General features: G+C 36.6%; 2 protein-coding genes across 3 annotated transcripts in view; both read left to right on the top strand.

Moving 5' to 3' along the window:
• Window positions 1-1,276: 1,276 nt before the first annotated feature.
• Window positions 1,277-12,083, top strand: ppp1r14ab (protein phosphatase 1, regulatory (inhibitor) subunit 14Ab). Its single transcript, XM_055196323.2, has 4 exons — window positions 1,277-1,617; window positions 8,630-8,710; window positions 8,794-8,826; window positions 11,044-12,083. The coding sequence occupies exons 1-4, from the start codon at window positions 1,420-1,422 to the stop codon at window positions 11,176-11,178; spliced, it is 447 nt and encodes a 148-aa protein (XP_055052298.1). The 5' UTR covers window positions 1,277-1,419; the 3' UTR covers window positions 11,179-12,083.
• A 4,353-nt stretch (window positions 12,084-16,436) lies between these two features.
• The window catches only part of exoc3l2b (exocyst complex component 3-like 2b), a 39,765-nt gene continuing 32,280 nt past the window's right edge, over window positions 16,437-23,921 (top strand). Inside the window, exon 1 of one of the 2 annotated variants that reach the window (XM_055196322.2) lies at window positions 16,437-16,639. The gene's annotated coding sequence lies outside the window, so the exon portion shown is untranslated. Of the gene's footprint in view, window positions 16,640-19,829; window positions 19,988-23,921 lie in introns of those variants that run through there. The other variant, XM_055196321.2, reaches the window with a different exon arrangement.

Below are 23,921 nucleotides of genomic sequence, written 5' to 3'. Positions count from 1 at the left end.
CCTACCATACCCATTTCGCACCAAACATACAATCCAACCTAGCTATTCAAAATCTTTGTATGCAATTTAATAATGCAGACCTATTTCTTTTGCTATATAGAGACCTAAAATGTCTGCAGCTAAGATAATTTATTGTGGAAATGTAAATTGAATTGAAAAATACAGCACAGTAATCAAATATTCAGAGAAAATGCTAATTCTTAAAGGACAAGTTCGGTATTTTACACTTAAAGCCCTGTTTTTAGATGTTTATGATAAAATAGAACGGGTTTGACTGAGGTTTGGACGTGTGACGCTGGCCCGAGAGTTTTCTGGTGTTTGTTCTATCACCTCCCACGTTTACAATGGCTGTGTACGTGCACTGGAACAATCCTTCCTAAAATGCATTAAACTTTCGTTTACAAAGACGTGAAACTCATCGAGTGGTCACTGATATGCTCACACAAAAATCGCTGCAAAAGATACTTTCCAACAGGTTTTATCGTAGTTTTTGTCCAACTCCATTGACTTGTATTAGATGTGCTGTGAGGTACGGTATTACTCCGCCGCCTGGAACGTTGTTTGTATTCTTGCAATTGGCAAAGGCGTATTATCGCCACCAACTGGACAGGAGTGTCTATTATTCAAGCTCTCAACGGAAGAATATACGGGTGTGAGGCGTTTGGAAAAATAGGTCCACAAGTTTACAACGAATGCTAAAACACCTGTTGGAAAGCATCTTTTGCTGCGATTTTTGTGTGAGCATATCAGTGAACACCCCTGACCACTCGGTGAGTTTCTCGTCTTTGTAAACAAAAGTTTAATCCATTTTAGGAAGGATTGTTCCAGTGCACGTATACACCCATTGTAGAGGTGGGAGGTGATAGAACAAACACCCAAAAATTCTCAGGCCAGCATCATATGTCCAAATTTCAGTCAAAACCGTTCTATTTCATCATAAACAATCTGAAAACAGAGCTTTAAGTGTAAAATACCGAACTTGTCCTTTAAAGATAGATTAAAGATAATTGTGACCCTGCCTGTGAAAACCCAGCTGAAGTATTTATTTGTGGTTTACTGTTTTTACATAAAATCATCCTAGATAATGTGAAAACATGTGAAAATATAAACTAAAGATATTTTTAATATTGACTGAATAATGTAAGTCAGCAATTGAAATCACAGTGAAATTAATGCTTGAAATCAAACTGTGATGCTCTTTATCTCACAATAAGATTTGAGACTTTAGTCTGATTTTCACAGGAAGTATACAATTTGTACAGAAAGTAAAAAGTGAGCAACGAACTCGGCAGCGCTAGGACCCAGAGGAGGAGCGCACTCTAGAGGAATCAGCGCTCCCTCGTGTCAGAGGAGCGCACCTACTCCGCCAGACTCTTGATCAATTTGTATGCAAGAGTCCATCCGGAGGTCAGTCTGGAGATGGCTGCGAATCGGGTGGGGAGGCGATATAACAATAAGATCCATTCGCCGAACCGAGGATCCAGCAGGGAAGCTGGACTGAGCGTGCAGAAGAGACAAGCCCGGGTCACCGTCAAATATAACAGAAAGGAACTCCAGAGGCGCTTAGATGTGGAAAAGTGGATAGATTCTGGACTTGACGAGCTGTATCTGGGAAAGGTGAGTCCTCTTAAGAATAAACTTAGTAAAATAAATACTTTCAAAGACAGAGTATATTCGTTTTAAGTTAAGTTTTGTGAATATTCATTATACCAGCAGGTGCAGCAGTAATGTGGAGATATAAGCTAACGTTATGCTGTTACAAATTGTGCTAGTTATATCAACTGTTAATGATATAATAGTTTATTAATAAACGCCAAGAATGTGTGTAGTACTGTGTATTAAACGTCTTTTGTAGCCGAATCAGTTTTTAAAGCGCAACTGTACACGTGGTAATGTGCCCCTATTAGAGCTACGTGCCTCAAATATTAAGCAGGTAATATGGACCCACAATAGATTCATTTGCTGATAGGGGAAAACTGACAATTTGGATAGAGTTATTTGTTATAAAGGATTTTGTACAGTAGTAAGATTTAAAGATTCTTCCCGTTCCTTATGACGTCACAATCAATGTCTATCCCACGTTTATTCTTAAAGGGCGTGAACCTTTCTTACTGTGAACCGGTGTCAGAGATGTGTTGTACAAGGTGGGCTCATCAAAATGTTTAAATGTAACTGTGCTAAATCATCTTTTTACTGATTAGTATTGTTAAGGAAATTATGTTTATAGATAATTATAATAAATAAAAATAATAACGTATATTATTTTACCAAAATATAAACAAACACAGCTGTGTTACTACCACACAATAGGCTACATTCTTAAGATTTGTATTATTGTTGTTTATAATTAATTAATTAATTATTATATAATTTTATCAAAATAATAATCAGTCAACTTACAACTGCTTTCTCCTTCTGCCCACTCATGTTCTCCCGGGAGGTTTAAATACCAGACATGGTCAAGACAAATAAACATGTCTAATATGCAGAAATACTAACAAATGACATGCACATTCCTGTGTCTCTGTATATTTTAGGGTGGAGGAGGGGACTTTATTTAGAGGTTCCAGTTCCCATAAGCAGCTTCGGGAAAGATCTGGGTGCTGGTTTGAAATGCTTAATCTGATCAAGACTTGTTGGTATATTTGCTGCCCTCTCAATAACACCCTCACCCTCTGTTCTATAAATCTGCCCACTAGCTCTTGCTTTTTTATGCAAAGTATTTAAACCCTATTGTTTTTGCATATTAGCTTTTAAAATGTATTAGGCCATTTGACTTGTCAAAGTGCACCTATCTTGCAGTGTACACCGGTCATCACTGTGCGAGAATGACCTATAATCAAAGTATAAGACAATGTTGAACATCGCACCTGTGCCACTTATGTTTATGCTTCTAATTGTATGCAAGGTTCGGTTTCCTGGTCACTATATATGGGACATGATCACTGAAACTGGAAATCTCGACAGTAATCTTTTTAATCTTTATGATCTTTGCGCTAAAGAGAAACAGATCCCACCACCAAGCCTGTAATCAGATCCCCTTCTTCATTTCCTGTCGGTAGCCAGACCGACAACAGCCTGCTCTTAACACTACTGGTCCTTGGATTGATTGATGGTATATTTGTCTCGTGGGGTGTTTCTTATGAGTGAGGGGGATGGGGCTTGTGGAAATGAAGACCCCATATGTCACTGTATTGCACAAAGAAAGCTGACCTGAAAACTGCCCTCCACCCCCATCCCACATAACAACTGCACGCACAACAGCGCATCACAAGCCCCATTTAACAGAACCATTAGTCAACACGGCTCTATCAAACCTTAATAAAAAGCCAAGATTAAGGTCCCTTGATGTCCAAGGGCTTGTTCATCTTTTATGTGCTGTCTGACATTATATGTAAGACAAACTTGAGGTCCGGTTTAGAATGTCAATCTTACATTTTTCAAAGATGACCTAAGTCCTAACGTGGTCACTAGTAAAGAGGTCTTTGAGACTATTGGTTGGTTTGTGCACAATTATTATTTAATTCTCACAAGAAACGTAAAATGTTAGGAATGCCACTGCTAAACCATGTCAACCCATGTTGATCTCAGAAGCATTTAATGTGGGACAGTGCACTGTTACATCACAGTAACATAGTCCTCAGGACAGATGATGCACAAAGGATTTGACATTTTAGACAGGGCTGATGTGAGGGCTGTTAAAGTACAGTAGCACTTAGGATCACACTGTTAGAGTTTGTTCACAGCATCTAGCTCAACATGCACAGTATGTCCCATTATGAAATGCTTTGAATGCAATATTTAAAGTCAAGTGAAGCTTGCCTGTGCAAATACAGGCAACACAGCACCAGTATATCGTGGGTGGTTGCCATAACATTCCTGTGTGGTTTCTTAACTTTCTGGCCAAAGTTTAAACAGTCAGACAGAGTGGTAGATATGTGGCCCTTCAATGCAAGTCCACAGGATTTTTTTTTTTGCCAAAGTCAGATCATGTAGACGGTTTCAGCATAAACAAGTGGCTTTCGTGGTCAACACGTAACTTCCGGTAAAATAGAATAAATAACAACAAAGTACTTTAAACAAAGTTTATTTATATAACAAGCAAAATAAACAACACATAGATTATCTAGGAAACCAAAACTTTTGTTATTTTCGACGAGGTATTTGTTCAAGGGTTCAGTTTAGCAACTAGTCAGACCATAAAAAAAAAATGAATCCAGAAGTAAAGTTCGGAGCAGATGCGCATCGTGTCACATCACGTGCATCCGATGAAACCGTCTGTACAGTATGTCTGTTTATATGTTTACATATAGTATTGGGGCTTGTTTAGTTTGCTAATATTGAGTGTGGACAATGGTAATAGTGATGCTTGCCTTTACAAGCACTACTAATGACAGCTTAGATACAGCTGTAAATAAGGCATGGAAACTCAGAAAAATAAACAGCCCGTGCCAAAAACAGCAGGTAGAAAAAACTCATTTACCCAGTAACTACTGGCCTGGAATTAATAGGGACTGAATCAGACCACTGGGGGATTGACTGATGTTGAAACACTTTGAGTGATTCACTTGCCCTACTGCTTACAGTACAATGTAAAAGAAGTTATGTTTTTTAGGAGAAGCAATGTCTGGAGACATAAAGGTGTGGTTCCCCGGACAGGGATTAGCTTAAACCAGGACTAGGCCTTGGTTTAATTATGAAATATAACTAGTTTTAACAAACATGTCTTACTAAAAACATTAGTTATGTGCATTTTGAGGCAAAACAGAGGGCACTGATGTATTTTTAGATATGTCAGTGCAAGTTGTTTTTAGTTTGGACATTTATTTTAGTCTAATCACTGTAGGCCTACCCACCTTTTTCTCGAACGGGGAAGTAAGTGATGTGACGTATTCCGGTGCGAGACTTCCAGTTCAATAGCCAGCTGGTATGAACAGTGTAGTGAAGGCACGCATAAAACATGATTTAAACAGTTAATATTGACTACACCTGCCATGTATGAACCAGTGTGAGGATGAAATTAAGAAGTGGCTTGATATATGAAGATATATTTAATCATTTCGTGTTGTTGATTGGAGGTGACTTGGAGTCTTCAATGCACAAATATAAAAGCACAGAGACATGAGGTTTTATGTGTGAGGTTTTATTTAAATGGAATTTTTTTATGGACTTGTTTATGGCGACACGTCGAGCTTTATGCAGTTCGACACAGTCAGCATTATCTTTCTCATTCAACACATTGTAAGTTATTTGAACAAACCATAATAAACATATTAAACTATTCCATGTATTGAGTATTGTTTTCGTTTTATGAAAATATTATTACATCGTTTCTTACGCACTAGGTGGAGACATGAAATTATTGGCTTACTTTTTAAAGTATTTGCTTTTTCATTTAAAAATAACAAAAGTACATGCAAACACATTATGAACTACTATAAACATTAACTAAGCAGATTATGTCGTATGTATTCTGTACTCACATTTTTGTAATAATATTTAGTAGCAGAATAAATAAATCAGCTAAATCAGCATATTTTTATCAGCATAATATTAGTTGTTTTTGAACAATTATTGTATTTATTGTTTACTGGTAGTTTCTATGAAAGGTTTTACTGGATGGATGTGTGGATACAGATCATGAGTGCATGTGCGCCACATACACATTCAGTTCTTGTGCATGGATTATGGTTAAAACAAAAGTTTTGTAGAGATTTACTGCGTTTGTATTAGCAATTACAGCAACCCCTAACTGCACAAATGATGTCCGTCTTCTTGTATTTCATAATAAACATTAAACAGCCAGTCAAAACGGCACACTGGTGTCCATCGCAATAGACCACCATTAGCTTTAGTGGCTCACCGGAAGTCATAAACAAAAAAGCTCAAAGATGGTGGTGCCCACATTTACGTCAAAAAACAGGTGGATATGAACAGTGACCACTGAGAACGGTTTGTGAACAGCAGAATCGTTACAGATATTTTTTCTGTATGCATGACCTGAAATGCACTTTCTCATTGGCATCGATGATAAAATAATAGTGTGCTTTTCTTGTGATTTTATGCTGTAAGTTTTTAAAACTTTGCCTCAAATCTAAAGGAAATTCAGTGACACACAATTACAGAAAGGTTGCTATGTTTAGTGTATGAGAGGGGCATATTTGTTTCAGAAGTTTTTAGTGGCATTTGGAGTTAAAAGAAAGGTCACTGAAGCCCCAGTTGAGCGTTCTGCTTGGATCTTACTCTGAGTGACCTTTCAATGATGTGTTAGTTTTAGATTTTTTTTAGAAGTCCTCCCACGCCAATCCTGTCCCCTGTAGCTCTCTGTAACCTTATCAATAAACACAAGCATCCCGCTTGACCAGCTCTTACCTAATGTTTTTCATTCTGATACCTATTTAAAGTCAGGCAACAAGTGATAAGAATTACAAAACAGAATTGCCACATAAATGATATGGTCATTTAGATAAAATAGTGGTGTACCTGGCCTATTTGCTTTAAAGGTGGTGTGTGTAAATTTTAGCAGCATTGCAACCAACAGCTGACCCCTCAATTTCAAAACTCATATGGTAGCCGTTACAGGACAAACATGTTGTCGTCTAAGACAACGGCTGCATCCTAAAGGTTAAGCAGCTGACTTGTTGCCTCAATGTCTTCGGAGGTCTGAGAAACTCTCTAGGACAGACTTCACAGCCTAATGAAATTCTGATTGAAATATAAACAGAGCGCGCCTTTGTGAAAACTTAGCCCATATTTAAAAATTACAATACTAGCTTATCACTAGAAATGCAATTAAAAGGTAAAATATAACTTTATTTACACTAAATTTGTGCTCCAGCCACTTGACCCTCTTGTCCGCCATTTTATTTTTTGAACTCGACCAGGCTCGACCAATAACATTCCCTGTGTAAGCCTGTGTCTTCATGCCTTGGAATGTTGACCCCGTAGGCAGCATTTTAGAGCTTTGATTCTGTAAGCACCCGTGCAAGGTGAAATGAGATGTGTTAATATGCGCATTAAATATAAATCAATAGGAATGATTTGAATTTACATGGGAAGCCAGTCTGGCTTTGTGTATTTGAGAAGGGAGATATTTTATACTAATATAACAACACAATGTATTAGTGACAGTGGCTTAGATTGACAGATTATGTAAAGTAAGAAACCAATGCTTAGATTTTAGCATTGATAAGATAAGAACTCTGAGATAGTGTATGACTTTTAAACCTTGGCTGTCTACACTGGATTTCTAAAGTAAGTGTTCACAAAATATGAAATAATGCATTAGATGTCATGCAAACTTTAGTGAAACATCAAAACAAAAGGCACTGAATACATATTTAGAAACAAAAAGAAAGCTTGCTAAATTGTAGGTAGCTATGAAGAGATCATATATTTATTGGGAAAGTTACCTGGAAATTAGCATTTTTTTTTCAAAAAAATAATTTGGATACATTCAAAACAAAAGTGTAATATGCATATGGTCTGGTCATAGCAGAATATGAGGATGAAGTGTGATCACTACAATATTTCTTTCTCCTAAAATATAACATACTAAAACTAGATATCATTGCTGAGTCTTTTTATAAAAAAATTATATTTCTTTTTTAATATTTTGCATGTGACATTCACGTCAAGATCTCATCTGTATTGATATAGCCCAGGGGTCTCCCACCTTTTTGTGAGCAAGAGCAAGGGTTACATTTTTGAGTTAGTCTACTCAAAACTTTTTTGTTTTACTCGTTGATTTTATTTTATTTTACTAGTTCATATGTTTTATTATTAGTTTAAAATGTTAACATAAATAAGCCAAGCTAAAATAAAAAATAAATATGTAATAAATAAATATTAGGTGTAGTGGGCAGCGCTCCGACAGGTGGTGATTTCGCACTTTCGGCAACCCGAGTTTCGATTCCCAGCTCGTGGTTATTTGCCGATCCCATACCCCTCTCTCTTCCTTGTACTTTCCGGTCCTCCGGCCAAATAATATATAAAAATAGAAATAAATAAATATTAAAGAGGCCATCGCATGAAAATCTGACTTTTTTCATGTTTAATTGCTATGATTGGGTCCCCAGTGCTTCTATCAACCTAGAAAATGTGAAAAAGATCAACCCAGTAACTTAGTTTTGGTAAACCATTCTCTGCAAGCACATGAAAAAATAGGTTCTTGAAATTTGGCTCTCCTTATGATGTCATAAGGAGCTCTTATTATAATAATCCCGCCCCTTAATCTGCACAATCCAACCACAGCACTGCCATTTAGTGCAGAGAAAAGCACAATTGAGTTTTAATTGCAACAAACCACCATTATTGTGATCAGCGTTTGAATTTCATCAGCTCATTTGTATTTAAAAGGACACACCCAAAACGGCACATTTTTGCACACACCTACAAAGTGGCAATTTTAACATGCTATAATAAATTATTTATATGGTATCTTAAAGTTAAAACTTCACATATGTGCTCTGGGGACACCAAAGATTTATTTGACATCTTAAAAAAGTATTGTGCCATGGCCCCTTTAAAATTAAGACTATTAGTAGTGCTTTCGTGGGCATCATGTTGGAGACCATATGTTATACATTTACAACTATTTTGTGATGTGTAACTGTGTCTTCTCTCACAGGAGGAGGAGATGCCAGAGGAGGTGAACATTGATGAACTACTTGATCTTCAGAGTGATGCGGAGAGAACACAGAAACTTAAGGTTCATATCACATAATGTTTTACTGTAAATCACAGTGTTACTGTGTATTTTGTTTGTTAATCTATTTCTTGTTGGTCTTTTAGGACATTTTGCATTCCTGCAGTAACAACACAGAGGTAAGATAGCATACTTCTTTTGTGACTTCTCATTTTAAACAAAGGTGAACTGTTATCGTATACACATGCTATTTCCTACACAAGACAAACAACATGATAACAGTGTTTGGATTTATGGTAGATCAGTGGTTCTCATCCCCCCCTCAAAAAAACAAAAAACATAAAACAATCTCAAACTTCGAATTTGATTTAAACAAAACGTACTAAATGATACAATGTGTTAGTAGCCTTATTTTTCTCAGGTTTAATTACAAAGAATTTATGATATATTAATCATCCTCCCTGGCACCATCTCATGCCCCCAGTTTGAGAACCACTGCTGTAGACAGAGTCATTTTCTTGACACAGGAAATATTGATTAACAGTGTTGGTAAATTGTCAGTTTTTCATGTATTATTTTTTGTCCAAATACCTCGCTGAATTTATGGCAAGCATGCAAATGATACTGTGTATAACACTTCTGTGCTACCCCCGTTAGTCAAGCTTTGGAAGTGCTACATAGGTGGATTCATTTCGTACTCTTCATACAGTAGAGCAGTGGTTCCCAACCTTTTTCACTTCAAGGCCCCCTAGTTGCCCACAACAATATTTGAAGGCCCCTATCACCCATTTTTAAAATTAAATAGAACTTGGAATAACTAGACAGATGTACATCATATTAATTTATAAAATGGCCAAAAAATAAGAAACATCTTTATTTTTACTTGTTTTAGCATATTTTAATGCTTGTTTTATCAAATTTGAATAATTTTAAGTCATCTTGAGGCCCCCTTGGAAATCTGCTGAGGCCCCCCTGTGGGCCCTGACCCCCTGATCGGGAAAGGACCTTCACTTTTTGGTATATTGGTGCAAATGCTGGGTTAGGTGCAGGCTAGGTGTAGAAATGGGTGAATCCTTTTTCAAACGGTCACAACAGGTTATCTAATTATATAGGGCTCTATCTTACACCGGGCGCAATGCGCGACGCAAGTGTCTTCCGCTAGTTTCCACCCTAATTTTCACGTTTAGCGCCGCGTTGTTTAAATAGCAAATGCATTTGCGCCCCCTTTTGCACCCATGGGCGTTCTGGTCTGAAAACGAGGTGTGTTCAGGCGCATTGTTGGCACGTTGCTATTTTGAGGCAACTAAAATAGACTACGCCATTGACCAACAAAAACCTGGTCTAAAGTCTAAAGTCAATGGCGCAATGTGTTTTATGTTATTTAAAGAGCGCATTAGTAATATGCGCCTATAAACGGTAGGACAACGCGGGTTTGCTTATCACAAAGTACATGAATGCGCAGCAGCACAAAAACGCTTTTAAATATGAAAGATTAAAGGATTGAATGTAAAAGATTATTATTGAGTCTCTTGGACATAAATGAGGACTAATTATGAGACGTTAGAAGGCGCAAAGAGCTGCTTCACCTGCAGCCTGGTAAGTAAATAAATGCTTTGCTTTAAACAAATGCATCTGTTTTAAATGTTTTTTTTAATGCTACCTCACAGATTTATTGTATATGATGACTCTGTACCTGCGGATATGGTGAGATGAGAAACAATTTTAAGTAATGCTTAAAAAAAACTCTTTGCTAAAAAAACGCTGTCCAAAGTGCTGAAACGTGAGGAGAGCCGTTTGTAAATTCTTTATCTCCTGTTTGTTACAAATAAAGTATTTTTAGAGTACAAACCTTTTCTTACATACTTGTAAATAATTTTTTGATGATATTGGATAGCCATACATTTAAAGCAATTAAAAGCCTGCTTTTTCACTTCCATGACTAAATGAAAACGGGTTTTAATAAAAAAAAAAAAACAATTTCAATACAAGTGAAAAACAACACAATTATTTAACATTAATCTTAAACTGGGGATCTTCTTCCTCCGCTTAGTTTTTCAGTTAAGTTCGTCATCTAAATAGGGATTAGACATAGCGCCAGCGCAACTTGCTTTTAAAGGGGATGAGAGCTGAGACTCTCATTGGTTTACTGCACGTTACGCCCAAAATACTCCCATTACAATAGGACCAACCCTTTTCGACCATGCGCTCGGCGCACAAACCATTTTTCCCGTCGTTAAATTAGCAAAAGTGGATTCGGACACGCCCATTTAGACGTTGCGCTGTGCGCTTTAGACAATGCGCTTAGATCGTTAAAGTAGGGCCCATATACTCTGTTTTTTATATATATTTTTTAATAATCTCACTTGACCTAACCTTCTTTTCCTCATCTTCATTAGGTCTTCATCACAGAATTGGTTAATAAACTTCATGGTCTGCAGAAACAAGAGGATCTCCACAACAATGGCATCGAACATCCCCAGCTGCACATCTTTCCCGACCGCCAGAGTTCTTCTGACACTGAAAGACACTAAGCACACTCACACAAACACACAGCTATAGATGATCAGTCCCACACTGTACATCAGACATGCTTAATATCTATACACAGAAATGATCTTCAGTTTGTAAAGAAACAAAAAAATAATAATCTTTTTTATGTAAAAATGAAAAAAATATTTATGCTTGCAGAAATCTAAGATCAGAGTAAAATAGTTAATGACAGTTTCTGTGGTTTTCCACACAAATACCATGGACACAGGTATCATCCCTATTTTATTTATTGCAAGCTTTGAAAAATGAGGCTTTTAACATGCATGCACCACAATGCACAACAAGAACCATGACACTATCTTAGCTTATTTCTACATGACCTGGCATTACTTTTATATTTCATATGGCCCAATGCATTAAGGTTCATTCATTAAGTTATATATTAAATAATTTATTTGACTTGTTTAAACCACATTGTTTAGATGAAAGTACCTTTTTAACTTTTCACTAACTTTACTTACAAAACATTTTTAAAGTGTGCGATATTTTAACTTTTGATTAACTTTCAAGATTTATATCATGAGAAATACTGTATGTTGTTGTTGTTTTGAAGGAGTTCATAGGCTAACCACAACTGGACCAAAGATTTTTGGCAAAAGGATTTTGGATTTCAAAGCAGTAATGGTAATTATTGTTGTGTTGTTTATATATGTGGTTCGATTTTGTAGAATTAAATTATTTTTAAGAAAACAAATCCTGGAATATTAAAGATAAATGTAATGTTAAACTGACATTCTATGCTTTCATCCATTAGTTATGAAGGAGTTTGTTGGAGGCTTGTTTTAACAAAACCATGAGGTATTGCTAATAGTTTGCTGCTGCTCTGTTAACTGCTTCAAATGTTTAATGGTTGCTCAAAAACTTAATTTGTGCTTGAAGAATTGTACACTTTTTGTAGGAATTGACAAGTTTTTTTATTTAATATGATTATTTTTTATTTTGTGTTATATTGTATGTACATATTTTCAGCAGACTGCCAGAAATTGTAATTGTTGTTTTTTATTTAATAGCATTTTTATGATTTTGAAGCACATTCCAAGCACTGGCGGCCGGTGACTTCTTTTTTCGAGGGTCCGTGATGCGAAATTCGTCACAATTTTTATGTAGCCCGTCATGTGTGGGGTTCGTAATTTCAAAATGTGTGTTTTGCGTGTCAGGTGAACCTATGTGAATCATGTCTTTTGTCAAGGTGGGTGCCTGCTGCAGACGCGTCTAAGGGGTTTATGATAAAAGAGACGCTCGCGTTTGCCAGATACTCGCATAATATCATGCGTAATCAGAGTTTAGTTAAGGGAGTGACTTGCGTGTATTTTGTGAAAGTGAGCGTCTCTTTGGTCATGAAGGTTTTGACGCGTGTGCAGCAGGCACTTGTTTTGACAAAACACATGATGCACATGGTTCACATGACGCAACAAACACACATTTTGAAAACACGAGCAACACACGACACTCCGAACACTTATTTTGAATTTGCGCCCCTCGGAAGAGCAGTCACCAGCCACCACTGATTCCAAGTGTAGGGCTAAAGAAACTCAATGACTAAGATGTATTACATTTAGTCAGTGCACAATTTGTTTGAAATGCTGGATAAAAATAAAGTTTTGTATGTTGCTGACATGGATATTTAAGGAAATTCTTATAGGGAAAGCATTTAGTTCAGGGCCTCACGAATCTTAACAACGGCCCATTTCCAAATAAAAAAGTGTTTATGCCTAATCATCAAGTGTATTGTGCTTAATGTGCATACATGCCAAAACATCTGCTCTTTTTTGCTCTAAATCCACATTCTGTTGGGACCGAGTGAATATGTTTACAGGACTCTCAAGTTTTACCAAAAGTTTGGAGTGAGATTATCTGTTAGTGGAGGGGTTATTTGCAGCACCAGCCCCCTTGGCCCCACCCAACTGTTAATGAGCCCCATTCACTTCCATAGTATTCTATTTCCTACTATTGAAGTGAATGGGGCTCATTAAAGGTTTGGTTACAAACATTCCTCAAAATATCTTCCTTCGTGTTCTTCAGGTTTGTAACAACATGAGAGTAAGAAAATGATGACAGAATTTGTATTTTTGGGTGAACTATCCCTTTAAAGTGCTATATTTTCATACACTAGCTTTGTACATACCAAAAATTCTTCTTTAGTACTTAAGATAATCTTAAAAACATCTAAGTGTTATTATCTGTATTATTTTGAGATGTCATGAATATGAACTAAAATGTGCTTTTGTGCTTCTGTAGTATTACATACCACTTGTAGTAAACTTGTAACCATCTTTCTTACAAAGATGGGTTCAAATTTACTACAAGTGGTAGGCCTACCTAAATACATAGGCCTGTTTTAAAAATACATTTCAGCATATTTAATTCAAATTAATGTACTAAAGAACAAACAAAGCCTAGTTATTTTCTTAGGCCATGTTTACATTAGAGCATTTGCGCTTTAAAACGGCATTTTAAAATGAAAACGATCCTCGTTTATACTGGCATTTTTAAAAGAATCTTCATCCACACTATACACCACCATAAACGCATGAAACATGACCAATCACGTAACTGGGCATGCGCATATAAGTGTAAAATATCTTATTACTCTAATAATAGCTTACCTTTGCACGTTTACGCAGCCTAGGGGTGTGCGATATTGACAAAAAGTCATACATGGGTCCTTTGCTGGCAACTATAACAGACACTATTTTTAAACCTATAAAAATGTGTTTGGGAAAGTCTTATACTGTTCTACTTCCCCCCTACAACATATTAATATGATTAATAGGTTAATTTTTATTTTATAACTAAACAGAAAGTTCTTTATTATTTAAAAAGAAATCATTCAAGTGAACAGTACTAAACAGTAGCGAACTTGAAGCAAAAATAAATGTCAGCAAATGCAAACTTTAATCAAACATAGTAAGAGGTGAAGTATTGCTTTAGCCTACCAGAAATGCTTATTGCATTAATTTTTAAAACTGTGCGAGGTCCGTGCACGTCCTCCGCTAGCAACACACAAATAGCTAAAAGCGCAAGCGCCTAAACGAGCATCATATTAATGACGTTGAGTTTATTGTTTTTATTAATTTATATTCACAAAACTTATCAACAAAACATCGATTAAAATTAAGAGACAAATTATCTGGAACGAAATTCATTTTAAAGTAGCAAACAAAACTTACATTAAACTGGAAAATAATGTCTGACCCATTACAATTCTCCCTTCATATTGGCCTTTACAACGCCTATATTGCGTTTAAAATTACAGTCTATCTTTCGTAAGCTAACTAAATTTAAACAAAACATAAACACATTAAACCCAACAATACTCAAACATTAATATAAAACAGACATTATCTATAAGGATACATGTTAAAACAATCCGATATAGCGTTTATAATAGCTGGTTGGTAGATGTTTACTATTTTTGGCAAAACCTCCATTGCAAACCAACATTTACATCAATAAAATAATTTTTACTTTGAAAATGATGCGCTGTCACGTTAATATCAGCTGTTCGTTTACATAAGACTCCGTCTACGTTCATTTACACTCAGAGCAACGTCTGAGTTCTCAAACTAAAACAGGGTCTTCAGCGTTTGCGAACGAATCCGTTAATGAGGGTCGAAAACGGTGATGTAGTGTAGATGAAAGGCGTAAACGTAGCAAAAGTAACGCGTTTTAAAGCATAAACGCATTAATGTAAACATAGCCTTAGTTTCAGGTAACTAAAGCCTCTGGTTGCAAAGCTGTTGGAGTTTTTGACTGAATCAATAATAATTTAGCACGAATTTGGCTTTATTCCCCAATATTAGCTCTTATTGTCTTTGATCAAAGGCAAAGATTTCGTCCAGGTCTCGTAAAATCAAAATACTTACAAAAGAAAATGGGTTATATCTACCGCATTCATAGGTGTGTACGACTTCATGAGGCGAGGCGCTGCAAAAAACGACATGTAATGACATCAGAGTAACGCGAGAGCGATCAGCCTCCTCCGCCAGATTTCTCGCGGTACTCTGATGTCATCTGCTTGTCGGCTCTTGCGGCGCTGCGTAAAGTTGAGCGCACATAAAAAACGGAACTTTCTTTCAGCGTGAGAAATACAAGGTGTGAGCGTGTGAACTGACTGAAATGCCTGTTTTATAATCGACCCAGTAATGGGTTAAAACATCCCAGCAGGGGTTACAACACAACGAGGTTCATCCTGGGTTCAAATAACCTGCATTATTAAAATGTGACTTATTGAAACAGGCAGCAGAGGGCAGCAAAGCATATGGGCATACCAAGGGTCCATTTTGAACTTTAGGATTGTTATACAAGCTTTGTGTGAGGTGCTTTGCTTGGCTCACAAATCGTTCATGAGAAACAGTTAGACCAAAATATATATATTTGCACTGTACAGAAGGGCAATTAAATAACTGACTTTGAAATTCAGCAACAGTCAACCAATCCATTGATCATAACCAATACTTACTGATCAGATAAAAACATGGATGATGGTTTCAGGCTTTGCATGAACACTGTAAGGCAGAAATGTGCAAATGTATGTACGAACACAAGCAAAAAAAAAAACTTAACATGCCAATACAGAGGCCTGTCAACATAAAGATAAAGAAACCAAACAAAACACCAGTCCATTAAAGCGAAACCCTGAAAGTGAAAGATTGTTGATCAGATAGAGCTGTGTGAATTCTTTGAAGCAGCAAAGCCATGCTTTCAATGTTGTAAACAATATAAACAGCACTCATTACCACAGTGGTGATCAAAGCTTTGTGTCTACAGGCCGAATACAATGCTGTGTCTCGCTGTAAAAAAACAAACTAACTACCCCATGCGAAGACAATGCAGGTGCACTTGCTGACCCTGGCACATGTCTGCCCTCCTTATTTCAACCCCATGTTTCTGTGCGTCTACAGTGGGAAAATATCTTTAGATGTCCTAAGCTTGTGATGGAGATCAGTACACTTAAACAAAAGATCTGATCTGCTCCTCTTATAGCACACACACACACACATGGATGAAATACTGTAGGGTTATACTGTATGTGTCTTTACAGTAATTTACATTTAACTATCATATACACACTTCTGAGTAATTAGTACAGTCATAGTGCCCATAATCCCAGGGGTCCGAGCGGTGGGGGGGGAGCTCGGAGCTGGTGGAAAGGAAAGGGGATGGCCGGCTTCCTGAGGAAAAAGCATCGTCTTCTGCGCTCCAAAACAGCTCAGGAAGTGACCACAGCTAGCCACAGGGTTCAGAAATGCGTTTAGTTGAACAAGAGCATACGTAAAGTGAGTTTCTCCCCGACTTGGACACTTACAGCACGCCAGTACCTGACAATCAACACATAAATACAAAAAAACACAGAAAACCTCTGGGGCATTGGGATGTCCCTGCTCTGAGTCTTTTAGGGATTTACCATTGGTTTGAAGCCAAACGAGGTAACCAAACAAGGTAAGAGGAAACGTTTTCTTTTCTAGGCTTTTGGTATCTGGTAAAGTAGAAAATTTCCTTGTACTATAGCAGTTTAAAATGTCAAAAGATTATCTGATTTCATTGTGAACTCTATCGGTTGTTCCTCTCAAGTAAAGCAGGTTCTGACGTCTCAAGTTAACTTGGTATCATCATCCCTTGATGTTTATACCAAGCACAACAATAATATACACTAAGTTTTGTCTAAAATTTGTATGACTTTTGAGCCACACTGTAAAGCTGTTTACTTGGTGGGGACTGGAGGTAGACATTTGGCCTGGTCTGTCTATGATATGATGTGTAAATATTTGCTAACATGTCTCTTATATGGATTCTTAGATCATTTCTACTGATATCTGTTTTTTTTACATGTTATAAACATTGAGAAAGCATGCATGTAATGTCTTTGTTGTATTGTCAATAATAACAACAGTTCCTGTGAATATATTTTAACATAAATGCTATACATTATGAAACATTATGAATCAGCAACCTGATTTGCAATGCTTTTAACATCATAAGCTCCTGAATGTTATAATCAATAGTGTATATTTTACACAAGTCAATATTGAACAGGAATTGATGTATAGCAGCAAAAACCTGTGCTTAAACACACACAGAAAACACATGTACTGTGACAGCACCAACCACAAACCCTATGAAGGACAAAGCCGCCCGTAATCAATCCTTTCTCACCCCACAAACTGTGCATTATGCTGAGTGACATCTTCCTCCGCAATCCTCTTAAATTATCTGTAACTCGGCTTGCTCAGTGTTAAAAGTTAACTTGTGACGTCCGTACTTCATCCCTCTCCCAGCAGATGCCCAAACTTGGGTAAAACCATACCAGGATGCTACCAGCTAAACCGGGCACATATAAAGGATGACCCCCGTTCCTCCACTGGCATTCACCAGAATGGGCCGTGTCAGTAAGGCTGCGGCAGATTGCTCAGTTTGGTCAGGGATGATGATCTGGTGGCATGAAATAGAGCGCTTTTCTCAGCAGAGATCCAGAGGGCTTTTCCTGTGGTCCGTAGTGAAGCAACATTGCAGGATGCAGGCAGGCTATGATTGGAGCATCCCCGCTGACCCCAGCAAGAGATTGTGTAATAGTGCTGACAAACAGGGATGTGAATACATCATTTTGGGAAATAGAGAGGGAACTTTTTGACTGGATATAAATGGAGTATACAACAGACATTAATAAGCCTCTTGAAAACAGGGTTGTAATGGCATGATGCTTCGAATGAACAACACAGATAAATAATTGAAAACACAAATACTTAAAAAGTTTCTGTGTAGGGAGTTGGTGTCAGTAAGACAGGTGCAAAAGCTGTCACTGGGACGCAAAATTTGCCACGGTAGTAAATATGATTTTACAAATGGTAATCAATCAACACATCATGACTGCAATTTTACTATGATTAATTTTCGTTAAGGTTAAATGAAAGTCAAAGTCTCTCAAGCAATGAGAAATAATAATTTCATTTCAAACATGGCTCAGTTTTTTCAACTGATTTGGGTGTTTTGAAGCAACGCCAAGGTGAATGTCGCAGACAGAGCAAGAGCAAAGGATGCACCAATAAACACACACAACAATGAAAATGTTAATGTTATGCAGTACTATTTCCTGATCCGTAAGCCAAGAATTCCCTTCAGTTCAGAGTTTCTCTCGCAGTGCAGCTCTGCATTTATTCAGTAGGCTACTGGTCTTAGATGTGGCGCCAGCTGTGGTTTCCTGATGCTCCTTTTGCCCCGTGACAATCGACATGAACAAAAGTGTGATGTCCTTCTGTTTCAGTTCTGATACTAGATGCAGCATGCAGCTCGTAATAAATTAGCGGGCAGGTCAAGGTGGGCATGGGAAAGTGCATATAGACTGCATGTTTGTGGCAAATAAACAACAAAAATAAAATATACAGAATATATCATGGTTGGACTTCGGCCTTTGCCAAAATGCTAAAGCAGGAATGTAACACTACTGTATGTGCAACAGGCAAGATATCATTCAATGCTCCATGCAGGCCATTTCAAAACTTTAGAAGTTAAGCATTTAAGTTTTAATCAGATTCATTTGGAGTTGTTAAAATTGATTTAGTCTTAGATATCTAAGAACCTAAGCTATAGAGTTAGTTATAATCTCTATGAATGTTCCTGATAATGATGGAATGACATTCGGGTCAAGTCATTGTTTATGCATCAGAATAAGTTTTTCTTTACTGTTTACCATATTGTTACAGGAAACAGATTGCGTAATGCTTATATGGGCTGCCAAGATGTTTAAGAACAAGTGTTTGGAGAAGCACAGACTCCTCCAACGTGTCTAACTATTGTGTTTTGTTTTATTTTGGCCTGGGTTGCATTATGCCCTCCAAGACGCAGTCTAAATCAATTTCTATTGTTTTTAGAAGCATAACAGCTACTGCCACCTTAAACCAGCTAAAAACAGCTATCAGCTTGTGCTGGTCTTAGCTGGATTTGTCAGTAGAATGTGTGTGATTTTTTTCCCTACTGAAAAACCAGCTTAGACCAGCATAAGCTGCTGAGCTGGTCTCCCAGCTTGGTTTTAGCTGGTATTGCTGGTGTAGCAAGCTGGTCTAGCTGTGTTTTGGTCACTTTTTAAGCTGGTCTAGCTGGACTTAAGATGGTCAGGCTGGAAGACCAGCTGATCCATCAGCTTGACCAGCTTTGCCAGGCTGGAAGGACCACTTTAAACCAGCTTAAACCCGCTACCAGCCTATGTTGGTCTTAGCTGAATTTGTCAGTAGGGTGTGTGATTGTTTTGTGAAAATTATAAAAATGGTGTCTTCACAGGGCAATTATAATACAAAAAATATATATAATAAAAATGGAATTAATATAAAAAAGATCTAATAAAATTTTTTTAATATACTATAATTAAAATATTATTAAATATAATATAATTAATAAAAAGAGACAAAATATGTTTTTAATATAATAAAAAACTACAATCTTCAAAAAAAAAAAAATATATATATATATATATAATAGATTCCCTTTAACTTTTGTAATTAAAATGATTACGTAAAAATTCTTAATATAAAAATATTTTAAATAAATTATATCGGAAACAGCTTTTTGGTTTAATAAATTGTGTGTGTTTTGCTGAGTGTGCGTCTTTTCGGACCTGCCCACCAAACTAAAAGTCCTGTCTGTAACTCATTCACACACTGACTGAACATTTCATTGCCGAAGCAGGGGCACAGAGGACTGTGACATTGCGTGAAGTTGAATTAAAATCGTATTATTTCCTTGAAATATATTTATATTTTTTCATTTCTGACATGAAGACAGATCAACATGGGCTCCGTAAGTTTTCACTCTTTATTTTTACCTCAAGTTACAGCGTTTTATCGTCTTATGAAATTTGTCATGGTATCATGTTAACTATTTTAAAGGCATACATTTAAAATACTCACATGTGTAAAGTAGCGATATTTTTATGTTTCAAATCAATTAGATGTGGGATGTATGCATTTATATTTTATAAGGCAGCTTAATTGAAACCCAGAGAATGAAAAGCGTATAACTTACAATGCACGTGCACTTGCTCTTCTTTAAGTCAATATGTCAATATGATTTCAATAAGGTAAATTAAACGTAATACAATGACTCAACTCAACTGTTTGTTCATGATCTGCACTTTCTATCTCTTCTTTCATTCAGTCTCCTTAAATTATGTCCTTGTTAACTCCAGCAAATCGTTGTAAAAACATCTATTAATAAATTCTGTGGAATACTAAGCTAGCTGACATAGGCTATACTTTTTCGTTCCTGCTTATTAAGTAAAATAATTTCCTTCCTGTTTGAGGAAAGATACACTTCAGTTTCAGAATGCCATATTTGTCTGCTGGTGTACAGTTAAAGATTTACTCATGCAGTGTGCATCTCAATGATAATATGTCCTAGAAAAGCACAAGGTTTATAGCAGGGCATATTCCAATGTCAAGATGGCTAACTCAGATTTAACATTGTTATTTGACCTCAGTGCACTCATATAATGGGTGGGTTGTTTTAAATCATTTTTAATACAGTGGTGATGAATGATTGGCTTGAGAGATTTTATTAGTACTTCCTTTTTTGTTAAATCAATAGCCTGTCTGTTTGCTTTTCCATTAGATTAGAGAAAGTATCAGTAGGTATGTTGCTAAAATTTTCAAAATGGTTAAATGCTAAAACGAGTTGTTCAGATAGAAAGAGCTTGAAAAAAGCTTTTAAATGAGACCAAGATCATGTATATGGGTTAAAGAATAACAAAGTACTGGCCATTTGAAACTCGAAAATCATCACTTTATTTGGTCCCATGTTTTCCATTAAAATTCAAGAAAATGTGTGACCGAATCATGAAAATTATGACGTTTTTAGCTATAACTTTTTAAATTTTTAAGATATTGACCTGAATCTTTCAGGATAAGCTGTTTGCCATATCCTCTACATATTCTACTTCTGAAAAGTCAGATAAATAAAAAAACAAACCACTAATTACACCAAATAACACTCTTTATTCAGTCTATATATACAGACATTTACTAACATGGCTATACGGCTGCTCCCCATTCTTTACCATTCAAGCAGATTTTGGTAGAGGTAAAACCACCTTTGGTAGTCGTTCAAATGTATTCAAATTTCGTCCACTTGTAGTTTAGCAATTAAACTAAATGTCTTTACAATTTCAAGAATGTCTTTACTCAACTTCAGTAAAAACAGCGATGATTTTACAAACAACAGACTTTGGCGAGCTCGCACGGCCAGTAGTGAAACATAAAAGGTGGTGACTGAAAACGAGAAGGTACCTATGCTTCTTCCGGTGATGTTAAGAATTAAAACTCAGAAATTTCACCATCAACAAACCAACAGAAGCATTATGTTCCACAACACCGCGCGCCGCCTGAGGAAATCTTGTGTTTCGTTGAGCGGAACCAAAAAATCAGCCGCGACAGCGGAGTTAGCAACATACCTAGTATCAGAGATGGTGCATTTATATTTTCGGAATTTAGCAGTCAATTTTATCCAATAATGACATTTCTAGGAATAAACTGTGACCAGATTTTATACCACTCCAGTCATGCATTACAATCATAGATGTTTCAAAGTTGCAGAATCAATAGTTTACTTATTTGCATTCAACCTGTCTTTAGGATCACCTAAACCTTGCCTTAGGGAAAGTCATCCAGAGGTTGTTTCCCAACATTCCAGTGCTTTTTGTTTAACCAGCATGAAACATAGTCATAAGCAGTGGCTGGATCTTTAACATATTAAGACCAGTCCTCCCTCCTCTTCGGTGTAACTCATTGCCCATCCTTTTTAATAGTCTGTATGACTATAGACTTTGAACCTTACTGGCACTGCAGTTCGGTGCTTTGGATAATTTTCAAATTTCAAGGTTGAAGTTGGGAGGAGTAAAATCACTCAACAATTATAGTAAAATATACTGTGACAGTATGTACTGAATTAAATGATGTACCTACTTCTTGACTGTTTAAATAGCATGCACGTTACATTTTAGTGTTAGACATAATACATCCACCATGTTTTCATTGTCATGTGACCTTTATGTTTATTCATCTATGACGTACTAACAACAGCCAAGAAAAAAGTATAATATACCTGGAATGCAATTCTTGGTACCTGTATCACTTACACCTGAACAGAGCTGTGTTGTATTTGTAATTTTTTAACTTGGGAAGCCACAGTTTAGGACGGATAGTTCACTTTAAAGTGAAAATTCTGTCATCATTTACTCATCCTCATGTTGTTCTAAACCTGTATGAATTTATTTTTTCTGATGAACACAAAAGAAGATATTTTGAGAAATGATGGTAAACACACATCAGACTACCATTTTAATGGGTACCGTCAACTGTGTGCTTACCATCATTTATCAAAATATTTTCTTCATCATTTATAACTGTACAATACTTCCAAAATATTTTTTTCCTACTATGGAAGTCAATGGACACTATATGCTGTGTGTTTACCATCATTTCTCAAAATATCTTATTTTGTATTCATCAGAAAAATTCAGAAATTCATACAGGTTTAGAACATGAGACTTGAGACTTGATGAGTAAATGATGACAGAATTTTCATTTTCAAAACCGCATTAAAGTAGTAAAGTATTAAAGTAGTATTAAAGTAGAAGTTTCCAACCATCGGGTCACTGTCCTGTAGTTCGAGTGAACACTACAAAAACTTGCTTTACGGCAGACCGACAATCCAATCAGAGCCAGCTTTGCTGCAGGATGCTAAATTATTTACGACAGTGGTAATGGACAATTCCACTTCCAACCTGTAAATGGTAAAATGGACTGCATTTATATAGCGCTTTCATAGACCCATGGCCATCCAAAGCGCTTTACAATATAGCCTCACATTCACCCATTCACTCACACATTCATACTCCCCCTGTAGGGGGAGCAAAGAGCAAAAACTCTTTAGTGTTGCTTTAATGACTAAAATTGCACTTCATCTCTTCTTTTTAATATTTTAAAAATATATAGGCTATATACTGCCTTTCCGATTAACACGACATTCAGACAAGACTGTTGGATCCCCCCCAGTGGTAGTCATAATGAAATTTCAGTTTAATCGTAAAATACGTGTCAAAATGGGAAAGAAGCTAATTTCAGCGCAAGAGCCTTCAATCTATGAATATTCACCATAGTGGAATATATAAAATGAATGCAAATAAATGAAACAATAAACAGCTATGCATATGTGCCAAGTGTTACTAATAAAGTTAACCAAAAAAGGATTAATATTTAATTATTTTCATCTCACACACAGTGTTTTGATTGAAACACGTGGAAATACCTCACTTCCGGTCGGCGTGTTGCATGCGGTGTAGTCGCACAAGTTTTTCCAAAGTTCAAATCAGATCTGAAACATTTGCAAATGGTTGGCACCCCACACAGCTCCTATGTGACTTTCCTACCAGTTTATTGGCCATTATTTGTCATGTACAATAAAATGGCGGCTTTAAGTAACCAAGCTGACAAAGATGACAGGCTAACCCTGCCCTATAGTCTTGGCAGCTTTTGGATATGGCAGAATGACAATACCATTTTTTTGGTTCCATGGTTGACACTATTCACTGGAAAACGTTGGATCGCCTTAAACATTTCAAGGGCTTGGAACCAGAGGGGCGTAAGTGGCATTTTGGGCGAAAATGAGTTCTATATATCAAATTAAATGTCTTGATGAGCTCTATCTAGTTGTGCCAAATGACGCATCAGAAATCAAC

Source organism: Misgurnus anguillicaudatus, chromosome 24, assembly GCF_027580225.2.
Source record: "Misgurnus anguillicaudatus chromosome 24, ASM2758022v2, whole genome shotgun sequence".
In the NCBI taxonomy this organism is placed as follows: Eukaryota; Metazoa; Chordata; class Actinopteri; order Cypriniformes; family Cobitidae; genus Misgurnus; species Misgurnus anguillicaudatus.
Note: the sequence above shows the minus strand (reverse complement) of the source record. Positions and strands in the feature narration are given on the sequence as shown.

Excerpts from the sequence above, each read along its gene's own strand:
- ppp1r14ab (XM_055196323.2), top strand. The coding sequence starts at position 1,420 with ATGGCTGCGAATCGGGTGGGGAGGCGATATAACAATAAGATCCATTCG. Across the intron at positions 8,711-8,793 it reads AGAGAACACAGAAACTTAAG|GACATTTTGCATTCCTGCAG; the intron begins GTTCATATCACA and ends TTGGTCTTTTAG. Across the intron at positions 8,827-11,043 it reads CCTGCAGTAACAACACAGAG|GTCTTCATCACAGAATTGGT; the intron begins GTAAGATAGCAT and ends CATCTTCATTAG.